The 16,207-nt window shown below is 34.4% G+C and overlaps 1 protein-coding gene across 4 annotated transcripts in view; it reads left to right on the top strand.

Annotated features, from left to right (window-relative positions):
• Window positions 1-16,207, top strand: part of LOC149804357 (striatin-3-like) — a 132,311-nt gene that overhangs the window by 65,239 nt on the left and 50,865 nt on the right. For 2 of the 4 annotated variants that reach the window (XM_089939359.1, XM_089939341.1), the window contains 2 exons: window positions 5,551-5,646; window positions 14,376-14,519. In XM_089939359.1, the coding sequence (XP_089795485.1) occupies window positions 5,551-5,646; window positions 14,376-14,519 (240 nt within the window). The remainder of the gene's footprint in view (window positions 1-5,550; window positions 5,647-14,375; window positions 14,520-16,207) is intronic. The other 2 variants (XM_089939351.1, XM_089939369.1) reach the window with 2 other exon arrangements.

Raw genomic sequence — 16,207 nt, 5'->3', positions numbered from 1 at the left:
ATATAACTGAACATATGGTTGATACAACATGTGATGGCCACTGCACAAATTTAGGAAATATGTCTTGTTGCATTACTGATCTTTTAGCTCTGCTTGCAATTAACTAAAAGAGCTTATGGAATAGTGTAATTCATCCAGGTTTTCAGCAGTTTTATTGTGTCTTGTTGGTCCTAAATTAAAATGTTGCTAATCTGACATACAGTATGACCACCATTCTGGCCATCTTGAAAAATCTTATTGCTTCTCTTTAGTGGAATGTCATTTTGAATTGGCGTTTTCATCAGAGGAGTTCTTGTGTTGCCTAGTTGCTCCAAAATGAAAATGATGCAAACTGTCCATGGCAGAAATCTTGAAAATGTTTTTTGTGCTCCTTCCAAATGGGTGGCTATATTAGTATTGGGTTTTCAACAGTAGACCTCCTATGATTCTTAGTTGGTCAAAAAAATGCTGCCAATTGTACATCCAATATGGATGCCATGATAGATGCCTGGAAAATCTTGCTATCACTACTGTCCCTGAATGGATACTCGTACAAAAATGGGGTTTTCACCAAAAAGACGAGAAACAGTCTGTTTGGTCCTAAATGAGATGGTGCCAGTTTGACATCCAGTATATCCAACCCAGCTGCTAATTTGAAAATCTTGTTATTGCTGAAGATTATGAGATGGCTCAACACTAAAGCAGTTAAAAAAAAAAAAAGTGGTCATATCTTGAATCCAAAGAAATCCATTTTGCCTAGTAGAGCACCAGTGCCTTTTAGCGACTCTTTTTACCCCAGACGTTTCAATGATGACTTGAGGGAGACTTTAAACCATTTTTCTGACAACCTTGAGATTTTTTTCTTTCCTCAGCTCACCATAGAAAATTATCTTTGGTAGTCATTCTTCGGACATCTTGATAATGTGGCTTCTAACTTGGTCTTTGCCTGTTGTCTACTCAGGTTGAAGAGCTTGCCATCTTTTTGGTGTCTGATGTCATCCCAGTGTCATTGTCATGAAATTCATCAGTAAGCATGGCAGAGAACATCATAGTGAAGAAGGTATGGGGCAGCATGCAGCCTTGCTTGACTTGTAACTGGCAAGCATGCTATCATAGATTTGCTGAACCATTACAATGAATTTCTCTGGGCAACCAGATTTTGTCATAATCTTCCAGAAGCCCCTATGACTGACTTTGTCAAGGGCATTTATTGTACAAGTTGGAGTTCTGTTCCTGGTTCCTGGCATTTCTCTTGGAGTTGAGATGCAGACACCATGTCTGGTCCCTTGGCCTTTCCTGAAGCCACACTGACTCTAAGGCAGATGCCCATGATCAGTGTGATAAACAAGATGATTCAGCAGTCAGCGGAATTCTGGTTAGCATTTTGGACACTATTGACAGCAGGTAGATGCCCCGATGGTTGTCACAGGACTGTCTGTTGCCTTTCCACTTGTACAAGTGGACAACGGATGCAACCTTTTACTCCAGGGATATAGTTTCTCAAGTCCACATTCACAGGAAGAATTAGTTTCTGTGCCATTTGTTAGCTTCTGGCTTTGTAGACTTCTGCTGGTATAGCATCTGATTCAAGTGCTTTGCTATTTGAATGCAGGTCAATTGCTTTCTTCAGTTTCAGTCATGTCTGGAAAATCAGCAAGAGATGTTGATTTCCACTTGAGACAGTCAATCAGTTGCCTCCTCACTGTCAGATGATTATAGATTGTGCAGTCACCTTCACTTTATCCAGAAGACAAAAAAAGATGCAGTGGATGGCTATCAGGACTGTGCACACCTGAGCTGATGCCCAGTCCATACAGCTTTAGCCATCTGCTTTCAGTGGATGGCTGTCAGGTCTGTGCACACCTGAGCAGATGCCCAATCCATACAGCTTTAGCCATCTGCTTTTAGTAGATGGCTATCAGGACTGTGCACACCTGAGCAGATGCCCAATCCATACAGCTTTAGCCATCTGCTTTCAGTGGATGGCTATCAGGTCTGTGCACACTTGAGCTGATGCCCAGTCCATACAGCTTTAGCCATCTGCATTCAGAGCTCTGAGGATGAGCATATCTGCTTGGGTGTTTCATCCATCAGAGAAGACTTTCCAGAGGGGGTTGTGTGCATCTGTCCACTCTTGAGTCAACAGCCAGAGATAGTACTGTCTGGTCTTATTCACAGAAGCAGGCATAGCCTGACCAGACCTTATGGAACCAAAGTAATCTCCAATTCAATATCACAATTAAAACTTTACGTCAAATCTTGTTCTGCTGTTAATGTTACTGAAAAGAAAAAGACTTTGTAAATACATTTAAGCTTAATCGCAGTCTTGGACTGTATTGTAGAATCTGCAGTGTAACTTTTATAAGACATTTTTGGTAGAAAAATACTGAAAAAGCAATCGTGAAAAAATGTGGAACATACTAACATAGATATATATTTATTGAGACATTATGCTTGACATCTGCAAACTTCATAATATAAGAAAAGTAATGTGGTTTTGAAATGTGGCCCACCTAATTTAATTAACATAAAAAAAATAAATTGAGAAAAATTGTTATGTGCTTACGTGAAATTTCGGCTTTAGTAAATGTCAATATTTTGTGTTACAATCAAATTTGTTTTCTAAATGTTGCTTAACATTTAGGAGTTTTTATCTCGGAAATCTCGTTTGGGTGTTGGATAAATAATGTACCCATTGCAATTATTTTAATGAAGAGAATACACAAGAGAGATGTTGATCTAAATTCGCACATTTCTTTTTGTGCTAATACCTCTCGTACATTCTTTCTATCAATGTAATATGCTTATCAATCACATTTGTACTGGTACAGAAAGAGTTAAATTGAAAAAAAGATGCCAGGCTAATGTAATTAAAGATAAGCATGAAATTTTAATGTACTAACTGAATGTTTGGAAATGTGTCAGACAGTAACATCTCAAACACTGCACTTGTGTGAATTAATAGTAGGCAGAATGGAGAAAACTTCAAAATATGATGTCCTTAATGGACGATAGCATTTGTTTACATGTCTTTAAAAAAAAAGTAAATGACTTCTTTTACTTAATTTCTTGATTTAAATAATTACATTGTACTGTTTTATGTGTCTGCATTTTATGCTGGCTCTTCAGATGGAGAGAACGTTATAAGCATTTAACATAACTATTAAATTAAACTGACGATTGAACATGCTTCCGTTCCAATGCACTGGTTTTGCTGAGGTATTTCTCAGTGCATTGACATTATCTATGCAGAAAAATGCAAAACTCCATAATCTTTTGCATTTACTGCACATTTTCAAGCCCAGTATGTACTATGAAGATAATTTGTATATAGGCTGTACAAGGAAGTTGTGGTAAAATGTGAAATAATTAAATGAATATATGGCGTAAGACAATAAACCTGTCTTTGCCAAACAGCATAACATCAAAACTTTTTGAAATCAAAACAACACTTAAATGAATTTTGATTTTATTCTCAGCATTTATTTTGTGAATCATTATATTTCTAAAAAGTATGAGCAAAAGAAAACTGTTATGGTCAAAGTTAATTTGTTTAGACCTTGGACATGTTGCAACAGAGCAGATCTTTTGTCATTATACGATTGTAGGATTCTGTTGATTAAACAATTAAAACAACAATGCTGGGTTTCTTTTGTATGTTTAGGGTACAATTTGAGTTACAGTGACAAAATAAATTGTAATATGTTATCAGACAGCATCAGAAGGTTCCTAATAGCATTGTCTGTTCTTTGGTAATTTAACCTATTTATTTAGTGTTTGCGAATAACTTTACAGCTGGAAGAGATGTTCTTTATGGCTTTACCAATGCATAGATCCAAGATGACCTCTTACTGGTGTATGTTGGGGAAATGTTCATTAAAATCTCCAAAGTTTTTGATATTGTGGGACCTGAAATTGGAACTGCTTAGAATAATATTGTGGCCTGTATAAGCTGTTATAGTGTACATAAATTAATTTTGCACATAGAAGAAAATTGTTGTGATTGTACCCCAATGTTTTCATCATTTTCTCAAAGAGCAGAATGGGTCTGTAAATGTAGTGACATTTATTGTACTTAGTTTTGTCAAGTTTTGTCTCTCCCTTTCCCATCTTTGGTAACCAGTACAAAATCAAAGAAGCATGAATTGAGTGTCACTGTGGCCTAGTTTATTTTTGGAGTCAAGTTGATACTATCTGTAATACAAATGACTTTAATAGTCAGTCCAGTCCAAGTCATCCTTAGCAGTGATAATCCTATAAGACAGGGTAAACAGGGGTAGATTTGGTTGTCTCCTGCAACTTGACCTACTCAGCCTCTAGGTCAGGTTTGAATGCTAATAGGGGAAAGTGTCAATTTTACAGTTAAATTACTGTTTATACTTGCTTAAAACATGAGTCCAACTGCAAACTGCACAGACCCAGATCTGCCATTGCATAATGCTCTGGCAGATCTGGTTTTGTTCACTTTCTTAGGAGAAATCATTAAAACAAACAACATAGGCCCTGATCTGCAGGCACATTAGGTGACAGAGGATTAGGATGTTTGTTCTATGCAATTTTACTTGAGTATATACGGTAGGTCACCATGTTTCATGAAACTTACATTTGTAGTTTATTGAAAGCACATTTGTTGTAAACTTGAATGGATCTTTATTTGCAATGGGTGCCATATAATACTAATTGTAGCTGCAGAAGAACTAATTCAGGTTTCAAAATCTTGTGTGAGAAGTTTCTCCATAGTCTTAAAAAAAAGAATCAAGATGTCATATCTGATTTGTTAAATTGTTTAAATTACCTGGAAAATGATAACCTGACTCTTCTCAGTGTAACAAATTGCACCTGACACAGACTTCAGTCAACCAAATGAGTCCTTTGACAGCTGTGATGGTTAACAAACTGAAAATGACAGTTTTGAATATGCATCTTGCTTTGTCTATAGAATGTATTTTGACTGCTTTGTCTTGGAAGACTTGTTGGAAGTTTCATTGCCAAAATTTAATCTAACATTTAGTGTACTTTTGGATCTTGTGAACATAACACATAAGAACTTACAGGTAACACAAAAGTTTAATTATTTGTATCTGTTGTATGTTAGGGGCAGAAAAATCCCTTTTTTGTCAGCAAGTAATATTAAAGATTTTGTTGGGCCAGTAAAGTTTATTTTGCCTGCCCTAAGATTTCAATAGTATTGGAGAAGTTGTCAATTTTAATTTAATGTTCCATTCATTAACTCAGTTTTAAAGGGTGATACATTGTATTTGATCACTATAGTATGCTATGTCAATACACGTTTTTTAATTTTTTGTTTTATTAAATCAGATATTTTACAGTGGCTTAGAAAAATGCATTTTAAAGCTGCCTCAAAACTTTTGAGGAAGAAAAGTTGCTTCCATATTAAAAAATCAGTAGAGCATGGAAATCTTTATTATTTATAAATCCATGGCCCCTCAAGGTAGAAAATAAAGTTGGACATCTGAGATGGCTCCTTGTGTTGGTTGAAGTTTGTATTGATTTCCATAAGGGGGAATAACCTCAGCTGGCTTAAACAAGGTATTTATATATACCATGCAGCTAAGAAGGATCCTAATGAAGAATGGGGTGTTGACCAACAGCTGATTTCTAAGCTTAAAGAAGAATACAAAAAAGACAGAAAAGGAAAGAAAGCAAGTAAGTCTACTCTATAAATTCTGTTTTGCAATTTGTGTAGAGGTGGAACAAAAAATATCAAATACTATATTTGGCATGTAATTTTGTTTGAGGTACAAGACGAAATTTGTATCCAATAGATGTTTAATAATTGTATGGCTTTATTGTTTACAAGTGTTTTGTTGTTGTTTGTTTGGCATACTAAGAATTTAAACACAACACATACATTTTTGGATAGATATTAAAGGAACTTCATTAAATGTAATCAGTTAAGAAAATGTTCAGTGAATTTTCCAATGCTTAAATGCCCATAATGCATGTTGATGTTGAATGATGCCTTGCTCATTTTCTTTGTTGCATGTTGTTGCTTTATATAGCTTTAAAGACTTGTTGTCTGTTGCTTGCTCGGCTAATATTTTAATAACCTTAAATATGCATGTCTTTTCTCTTATCAAAATTTTAAGCATGCTTGTCCTTTCTTAAGCAAAGTTATGTTTCATGGAAAAGCTTACCATCTCTTTTTCATATACCAGATATTAATCTAATCAGATTTACGCTACTTGGGAAAAGGTCTCCATTTTCTTTTTTGGTCAGCCTTCTAGGCTTTAACTTGACATGGTTAGCTGTTTGTTATCTATTATAAAATGGGGTTATAAAAATGTTGTGGTGTCTCACTTTAAAGTCCATCGCTATACCACTGCTTTCCTTGTAACATGGGTACGGACATGAATTCCATTAAATTGTTCAGATCTTGCTAATAAACTTAGCTCACTTTTTGTAGGTCTTAATTTATAAGAACCATTTATTTAATTTCACAATCATGCTCTATTTTTGTGTTTGAATTCTCTGTCAGGACACAGATTTGCCTGAATGTCCCTTGTTATAAGGTTCCCTCACTTATAACATGGGTGTCTTTTGTTGCTCCAAATAACAGTGTTATAAAGGGAATCACTGTATGATTCATCCTGTCTCTTAGACTTAGTAAAGTCATATCGTGTTTTTTTTAATATATAAAACCACACAGACAACATAAAATCATCTTCATCCAATGTAAAATGAATTCCTCCCCTACATTTGTTATGGGAGAGTGACCCAAAATATGAGATTCATTCTTCGTGACTTTGTCCTGAAATTCTGTGATGTTATATGATACAAAATAATATTGGAAAGTGTAGTTAATTTTTTAATATTTTGAGATTCTAAATGTTTTTTTAATCCTTTGTGTTGAACTTTAACAAAATATGCTACATACTTTCCTTGTCAAGCAGTCCTCATAATTAATTTTTAAAACCTGCAGGACTTAAGACCAGCAGCTGCTGTTAAAAAGAAATGTTAATTCTCAGCTTTGACAGTTGCTGGTTTCAAACTGTTGGGCGGGCAGCAATTGTGAATGCCGGTCAAGGATTGTGCTGATTTACTTTATTGGAATTTGCCAGTTTTGACCTATTTTTTGATAATCGTGCCATAACAATAGTTCAGTATCAAATACATGGACCAAACTTGGTGCATGGCTTACACCTGACACATGGAAAAGGTATCGGTATCAAAATGTCAAAGGTCATGGTCGCTGTGACTGTAGTGCAATGTCACTGAACTGGATCAAACTTTGTGGATAGCTTGCATTTGGGGTTAGGAATAAACTTGCTGATTTGAGGTTTAAATAGTCATGGTCACAGTGATTGGAAGAATTAAAAAAAAGTTTTCTGCACAAAATTTTCAGTTCATAACCAACACCATCACTAACTTGTGGCTGACTTGCACTTTGGGTAAGAAAGAAGCCTCTTGATTAAAGGGTTAAAAAGTTGGGTCACTGTTCCAGAAAGAAGAAAAATGTTGGGGTTTTGTTGGCATAATAATTTTACATCCAGATACATTCCTGCACCTGAGTTTGTGGAAGGCTTGCAGTTAAGGCATGAAAGAGATCTGTTGATTTTAGGGTCAAAACAATATCATTATGGGTCAAAGAAAATAGGTTTTGAGAATTTTGTTCTCGAGAAGGTTCCTTAACCACACTTTCTAGATGTCTTGTACTTAAGGTAGTTATAGATTCTGGGGTTTAAAGGTGAGAGGTTTTGGTCAGAATAAGTTTAATAAGAAAATAATTTCTGCATGGTATGCATACTTTCTAAATAGAGGACTACTAATTTGAACAATGGCAGCTTGCAATTTGTCCATGGTACTCTTGTTTATTTCTGCTTTGATTAAAAGGACATAAAGTTATTTTATTCATTGCAAAGAAATTATTTTGCTCCATTAAATTGTATTACCTTACAGAAATCTCATCATTGTTGATTAATTCAGTTTGATATACCAAATAGACCCATATGTTACACACACTGAGGTGTAAACAGCTTAGTCCCAGACTCGCTGTTGTAGCACAGCTTGTAATCCTAGGATTGTAGGTTTGATACCTGCTCAGGTCAGTTGCCTTGGTGTTTCCTTGAAAAAGGAACATGGGTCCAATTTTGGTGGCATGACACCACCAATAATGTGTATAAAGTTATGTTAAAAACGAACCAAGTCACCAACTAAAATATTTACTATTCCTTAAAGCTTCTATCTTATGATTGTCAAAATAACAAACCTCTTAGACTCGGATCCACATAGACAGCATGTAACGACAGATCTCAAGTGTACACAGCAGCAGGTGTCCATAATGCACAAATAAATATGATGATAAAATTCCATTTCAGATTTGTAATGAGATTGATTCTCATTTCCAAAAGTCTGTCTGGCAGTACAGTCTGGTCAATCAAACTCTAATCAGTGCTTTTCAAGCTCTAGATACAAATTTAATATTAAATTTAAATATATTTTTTCCACATATGGCATCTTAACAAAGCACATACTTAAGAAATATAAAACATGAAAAATTCAAGACAGATAACACTCTGTATAAACCAGTATTACATTGCTCGATCACCTGCATGTATCTAGATTATATGCCTCAATACACTTTAACGGAAGTAACACTAATAAGACATAAAAATAACTAACCTTTCTGGTCTATTTTGCCTTCTAACATCGTTTGCTATTCAGATACAAATCATTTGAATGTTTGTTGAAGATAAACTTGTAAGGCTGAAAGTTTGTACCTGGATTTTAATGTTTCATTTGTAATATAATTTTTGCCCACATATATCCATACAAAAGTTTGTATTTCTATCATGTCATGCTAAAACTTGTGCTATACAATTGAAGCTGATCTAGAAGGGAAGTTTTAAAGATCTTTTAAACACTAGGTAGTTGTGAAGAGCAATACAGATATCAAGTTTTTCTTTCTTTTTCTTCATATAGTTTCATTTTTTATTTGTTAAAATATTAAATTACAGCAAATTGGAAATATGTATAACACACTTCCAACAATTGATGTGATTAACCCAGATCTCACAAAATGCATTGGCAGATCAGGGATCTTTACATTTTGTTGAAATCATAAGTTGTATGGTGCACATAGATAGATTTGGTAATGCAGCTGCTAAGGCAGAAAGTACACGTCATCACTCCAAATTAATAACATTACCAGCCAAAGACTCGCTCCAAATTTATAAAATTATCCTGCATGACAGTATTTGACATAATCAGTAGCAACAGAGAAAAGTTTTACTTTCAAAAGACATTACTTTAGAATTTCATACAATAATATATTTAGTCCATAGTACTGCTTTTAAAAAGTAATTGTTCATTGATAACGAGCAGACTTGCCAGCTTAATATGCACAACACTTTATTGACTGGCATCTCTGGACAAGTCCTATTGTAGCATTTTGTTTAATCAGACCCTTGAACAAGACTTGGAGGAAGGAAGGAAAAATTATTTGCAGTTTTTTAATTATGACCTAAGCTACACATATTTTGTTTGAACCTTGTGTAATGCATAACTTTAAAATGGCATAGTGAATATTAGAAATCATTGCTAAGTTGATAACAAAATCATTGGAGAAAGAAAAGTTCTAAAAGCATAACAATTGTGTGATTTGATTCCTTTAGTTTCCATTGGAATTGTACAGCCAAACATCTCAACAAAAGTAGCAAACTCATAACCAGTCAGGTACTCTTAACAAAAGTAGTAAACTCATAACCAGTCAGGTACTCATCTCTTCAACAAAAATAGCAAACTCATAACCACATATGGTAGGTACACATTTCTTCGTTTTTGTTTTAGGTCATAGACAAGAAGGGATGGTTTTTCATTCATCATCTAACTGTATGTTAGCACCAGTTTGTTATTGCTATTCCTCCTAAATTACTTTGAGGATTGTCATGAAACTTTTCTTGTACATTCATCACATGATCTAGTTGGTCCTAAATGAAAATGGTGACACTGGCATATCCAGTATGGGCACCACAGCAGCTACCTTGAAAATCTTATTGCAACTTTCTTGAATGGATGGTCATGTCAGCATGGGGTTTTCACTTAAAGAACTTCTTATGATGTTTAGTTGGTTCTAATGGTGCCGATTTGATGTCCAGTGTGGTCATCTTGCCATAATGCTTCTCCATATTATGGTCATATCAACATTGGGTTTCCACCAAAAGATCTTTTGTAATGTCCAGTTGGGCCTGAACAAAAATGATGCCAATCTAATAGTCGGTAAGGCCACTGTTACAGCCATCATGAAAGTCTTGTTATCACTACATCTTTGGAATGAAAGTCATATCAACATGTGGTTTTCACCAGAATGCTTCTTTTATTGTCTAGTTGGTCATAAGGGAAAATGGTACTACTCAGATATATAAATATAGCCACTACGGAAGCCATGTTGAAAATCGTGTTTGTATTCCTCCTGATAGGATGGCTTTGTTGGCTTGGGATTTTCGCTACAGACTTCAAATTTGTTTCTTAGACTTTTTGGCAGTTTGTTATAGTTCTTCCTCTTGGACATATTGACATGAGGTTTTCCCAGAATGATTTCATATGATGTCAGCTTGGTCCCAAACAAAATTTGTGCTGATCTGACCTCCAATATGGCCTCCACAGTGGCCATCTTGAAAATCTTATTTCTATATTACTTCTAGATTCATGGTCATATTAATATTGGGATTTCATCTAATGATATCTAGTTGGTCATAAATGAAATTGGTGCCAATCTTTACATCTAGTATTTCCACCACAGCAAGGAATTTGAAAATATTGTTGAAAAATGTAACAAATGGTTTCAACACTTAACATTTAAAAAGAAGAAATGATCTTATCTTAAGTTTCTGGAAATTCTTTCCAGACGGTAGAGCATCAAATGCTTTGAGAGACTCTTCTTGATATTTGCTTTTTAAAGACAAAAAAGGTATTATATACAAAGGAATACTTGTACAAATAGCAAATCATTATTCACACCATCAGTTTAGCATTAAAACTGTAGTTTGTGTATTGAACAAGTTACTATCTCTGCAGTTAAATTTTAATAGCCTTCTAGAAATTCTGGCTTGCATCTTATAAAGTCCATGAGATTTCTTTGTCAAATTCACTAATTTTCATACTCCTTCATATTAATTGATTTTCAATAATTTAACGATGGAATTTAAATCTTCATGGCTATAATGTTTTCAAAAGATACCTTATTTAAGGTAAATCATTGTTTATAAAATACTGTATAGCAGGTAATGTTTGCATTAGATACGTTTTTACATTTAGCATTTCCAGATGTTATCATGAGGAAAAAAAACATCAGAATTTAGTATCACCTAAAATACATCTAATTATGGCCAAATTTTATCATTTATTAAAACTTCAGAAAATAAAATGCATTGGATTAGTACTCGATTTCATTTAATGAGACTGCTTTTGGAGTCTTAGTTTTTAGCATGTATGTTAAAATTTTTTTTAACTATGCATAATGTTTTCATCTCAAGAGGACATAACCTTTAAAACAGGTCCATAATTTGAAGATTAAATCAATTAATCACTGTAGTTTATTGCTGAAACGAATATCAAATTTTGGTATTAGAATATTTGTTGAAGGCAATTGGGTAGGTTTTAAATATTTTTGGTAGTTGTACATTTGGGTAGGTTTTAGATATCAAACCCAACCTGACTACTCGGGTGGCCTAAGTGGTTAGAGTGTCCACCTCGGATGCAGGAGGTTGTGGGTTCAAATCCCTTGCTTGGCACTCAGCATTCAGAGATATGTGTTGGGACAGGTTGGCGAAGTGTCAAGATAATGTGACTGGTTGGGACACTATGCCACATGTCTGCAGCATGATGCCCCAGTGCTAAACATCACTATAAACTGTCACACAGCAGACATCTTAGTGATATGACTCAAATTGTTAAAGCTACATTAAAAATCCCAAAAGATTCTAGTGAGTCAGATAAATTACTGGTGAATCAAATATTAATGGCTAAAATGTGATCAGGAAGAAACAGATGTGGTAAAAAAAATGAAAAAAACAGATTCCATTTTTTTATATTTTTTTTTTATTGTTAGGAATGAACCATTAGCTTTTCATTGGTACTACAGTACGCTATAGAGTACTAACCATAAATACTATGCAGCCTTTCAATTGTGAACTGATTCTTTTTTTTTTTAATTTCATGTTGGAGAACTCAGAAAATACAAGCACATACAAAATAATAATAAAAACTTGAATCTAAAAACAGTTGTTTTAGTTGATAACAATTTTTTGACATGGTAATTGAACAAGTATTGGTACTGCTATGTAACCTGTTCTCGAAGTTTCAGATTATGCCTGAGAATCATGATATTTCCAGTACTTAAAGAAATATCATTGACATGACCCATATATAATATTGATTCAGATTATAAAATGACGCCCAGACATCCAGGTAAAAAAAACATTATTGACTTGTAGGTCAGAAAATACAGTAATTGATTTGATTGTAGTATAACTTTCTACTTAGAACAGTATTCAGGTCTGACTGGACATTTTCTGAATTTAAAAGACAAGTTCTCTATTTTATCACATGAATAGGCAAAAGTGTTCATTTTAGGGCAGTTGTTTCATTTTAATTTTGAAGATAAGGTTCTACTTTAATCATGCCTCCCCCTTCTCCCACCAATCCCCCCTTAAGCCCACAGGTTGGAGGCATACAGATAATTGGGTTTGTCCAATCCATCCTTCTGTCAAACATTATGGATATCAAAGATAGGTAAACATTTTTTAAAGTTAAAATACTATTGAGCCAAACCACACCAAATTTCATATTTAGATACCTTGACTGGATCCCATGATCTGGTTAAGTTCTGGTTACCATGGCATTATTTTTCATTTTCTTATGCACTTTTGAACTGGTGTTGCTTTTGGGAGGGAAATAAATTTGTAAATGCATTGTAGACAATTGAAATTTGGTATGCTTATTTTATATTATTATGTAGATTATCTGTCAAGATTTTCAGGTAATTTCAGCAATGTTTCAGTATTGAACAATTTTTAAACACCTTTCAGACTTAAAGTTTTTGCCAAAACCATGTAAGCTTGATTGAGCAAAAATAGTATGGTAGACAAATTAGTTAGGCTTATTTGTATTTATATTTAAATAATCCAATTAGATTATCAGGTTATTGCAGCAGTTTAAAAAAACATTTTTTAAATCTTTTGGACTTTTTTTATATTTTATTTTATGAAAAAGCCTTGTTTCTAGCACAATTTAACAAAAAGCATATGAGATGTATAAATGATACGGACATGCATATGTATGCATATATATATATATATATATATATATATATATATATATATAATTTTTTAAATTTTTTTTGTGTTTGGGTCCAAGATTTTAACCTCCAGGCCCCAATTTGGGTTAAGTGTCAAACTTCTCCTGATTGTTGCAATGCTGAGGGTCTATGTATGCTACTTAAATTGTTTTATTTTGGTTTTGTGGGTTTAATGCCATTTTTCATCCATGATTGGAAATGCATTGTGGTCAGTATATATTTGGTGGAAGAATAACCTGGGAAGACCCCAGAAGAAACCACTGACCCTTGGGAAGCTGCTGGTAAAATTTCTCACATATAAACGGCTGAGCTGAGACTCCAACCCCTGTGGACAGAGGTGAGATGGGTGAGTGATCTGTAAGGGCAAGTGCTGTAGACCACTCTGCCATCTAAGGCCCCGTATTTAAATTGACTAAACTGTTTTGAGTGATCTGTAAAGGCAAGCACCATAGAGCACTTTGCCACCATAGGCCCCATATTTAAATTGACTAAACTGTTTTGAGTGATCTGTTAAGGCAAGCACCATAGACCACTCTGCCACCTCAGGCCCCGTATTTAAATTGACTAAACTGTTTTGAGTGATCTGTTAAGGCAAGTACCATAGACCACTCTGCCCCCTCAGACCCCGTATTTAAATTGACTAAACTGTTTTGATCCTTTGAGAGGAAAACCAAACTTTAGACCTAACATTTTTGGAACATTCTATAATACATTTCTAACTTTATTCCATTTTATTGATCTTGTTCGATTTTTCCTTTTCTTTTAAATACTAGTGTTATAAAATGACATTAATTGTCATGATAGAGGATAATGATGTTGGGGATGAGAGATGTTTTTGCTTGCAAAAACACAATTCTCTTCTACTTGAAATATCTGAGATTTTAGCTGTAAGAAATAAAATCCATTATGTGCAGAATTTTCAGCAACAATATGCATGTTTCCAAGAAGGCATGTAATATGCATTTGTAAATTAGGAGCTAGTCTGCCTCAGTATATTCAAGATCAAAACAAGATTCTGTTTGTACTAGTAGCCTACTTTTGTGGAGTTGGGACTAACATTGCAGCCCTCCTATTCCAGGACCCAGTAGAACAACATTACAAGCCATGCTTGCTAGCCTGAGTGAAGCACAGGAGGGCAGTCCATCTAATAATTCAGGGGCTGCAAGCCCAACGCAGCTTGTCAACATTAGCATGCCTGATGATGATGATATTGATGAAATGGGTATGCATGTATTTATCAATCATGTTGCCAGATTTACTGTAACCCATTGAATCACTCAATTTAAATATCCTTTAAATTCCTTTAGTTTACACATATACAGTATTTGTTTAATACCTGCACTGACAGTTTAAAAGAGAATTAATTTGGGTAAATCTAAGATCTTAATAATATAAATAATCACACACGTACAGTATCAGTAGCGTTCACTTTTGGTTGCAAAAATATGTACTAGAAACACAAGCTGACAATGTTATCAGTACAGTAGTGTCCCCATTATTTGTATACACAAATATGTACTAGAAATACATACTGACAATGTCATCAGTAGTGTCCCCATTATTTGTATACACAAATATGTACTAGAAACACAAGCTGACAATGTAATCAGTATGGTATTGTCCCCATTATCTTTGTATCCACATATGTACTAGAAACACATACTGACAATGTCATCAGTAGTGTCCCTGTTATTGGTATACGCAAATATGTACTAGAAGAGTTAGCTCCATCTATCTCAGTTAGGAACTCAATTAGAAGGTTAATTTTTCCTCTCAACGTAGTTGTACCTAATTAACATATGCCCAGGTAAGATCCATTTTTGACACATTAAACCCATGAAGGTAAGTGGCATGCATAGTGGTAGGTTTTTAGAAAATCAGGATCTTCTGGGTTGATATCAGCAGCCAACTGCCACCCACAAGGCATGCTGGGATGGAAAACATGCGCTTACAAGTAGCCATTTTAATGCATGTTTTGGCCAGATGGAAGGCTGTGCATATATTAAGGCATGTAGGTATTATATCAAATTACAGTATACCAGTAGTTACAATCAATGTTGTGGTAAGTATAATCAGTTTTGAAGTGAACAGATCTGACCCAAATCTGATATTGTATATTGTACCAACAGATCAGTTGTGCTGTTATGACTACATCCAGATAGAATAGCCACTGATCTGCTAGTAGATTCTACCATGGCAGATTAAGAGTCTGTGCTTTGTATTATGCAAATAACACGTCAGAAGGAGTGAAATGCTGTGTGAAATCTGGAACGTCAGTCTAGTTAGTTTGAAGATGAAAAATAAAGTATAGGTGCATTTAACTAAGACACACTGAATATGCTGATAACAACTGATGTATACATGTAGATGTACATGTAGCATAAAAGAGCTGTATGTCAATAGGCAGAATTCCTTGTAATGTAACTTTAACATACTTAGCTGACATCATATTTATAATATTTTGGAGGCAGTTTGACATTGGTTGATCAGCTAATTCATACAATTAGACCAGTCAGGATTCTAATTTTACTAGCAGTACTGAAGTCTTGACTTGACTTAAATGTAAAATTAAAATCATGCAATTTGATTGGCTGAAATTTAAGGCTTTATTAAAATTGTCCAGTAAAATGTCATGTCTGACTTAACTTTAGACTGTTGGTGGATTTTGGCCCATGTTAGATTTAAAATGTACATGAATTCCATTGCATGTGTGCTTGTAATTAAGTCTAATCATGTTGATCTGGCTTAATTTATCTTTCACATTATTATGGCAGCGTGAGTTGGACAGATTCATGAAGAACATGAAGTGTTCAACTTTCTTATCTACTGTTTTGGTTGATCTTCAAGTGGCAAAGTTCTGTCACTTAGAACTAGAGGAATAATTATAATGTAACCCTTAGATGTATCTAG

This window comes from Sinohyriopsis cumingii, chromosome 2 (genome assembly GCF_028554795.1).
Source record: "Sinohyriopsis cumingii isolate HCF-2022 chromosome 2, ASM2855479v2, whole genome shotgun sequence".
Lineage (NCBI taxonomy): Eukaryota > Metazoa > Mollusca > Bivalvia > Unionida > Unionidae > Sinohyriopsis > Sinohyriopsis cumingii.
The sequence above is the reverse complement of the archived record's forward strand: the minus strand, read 5'-3'. Positions and strand labels throughout refer to the sequence as shown.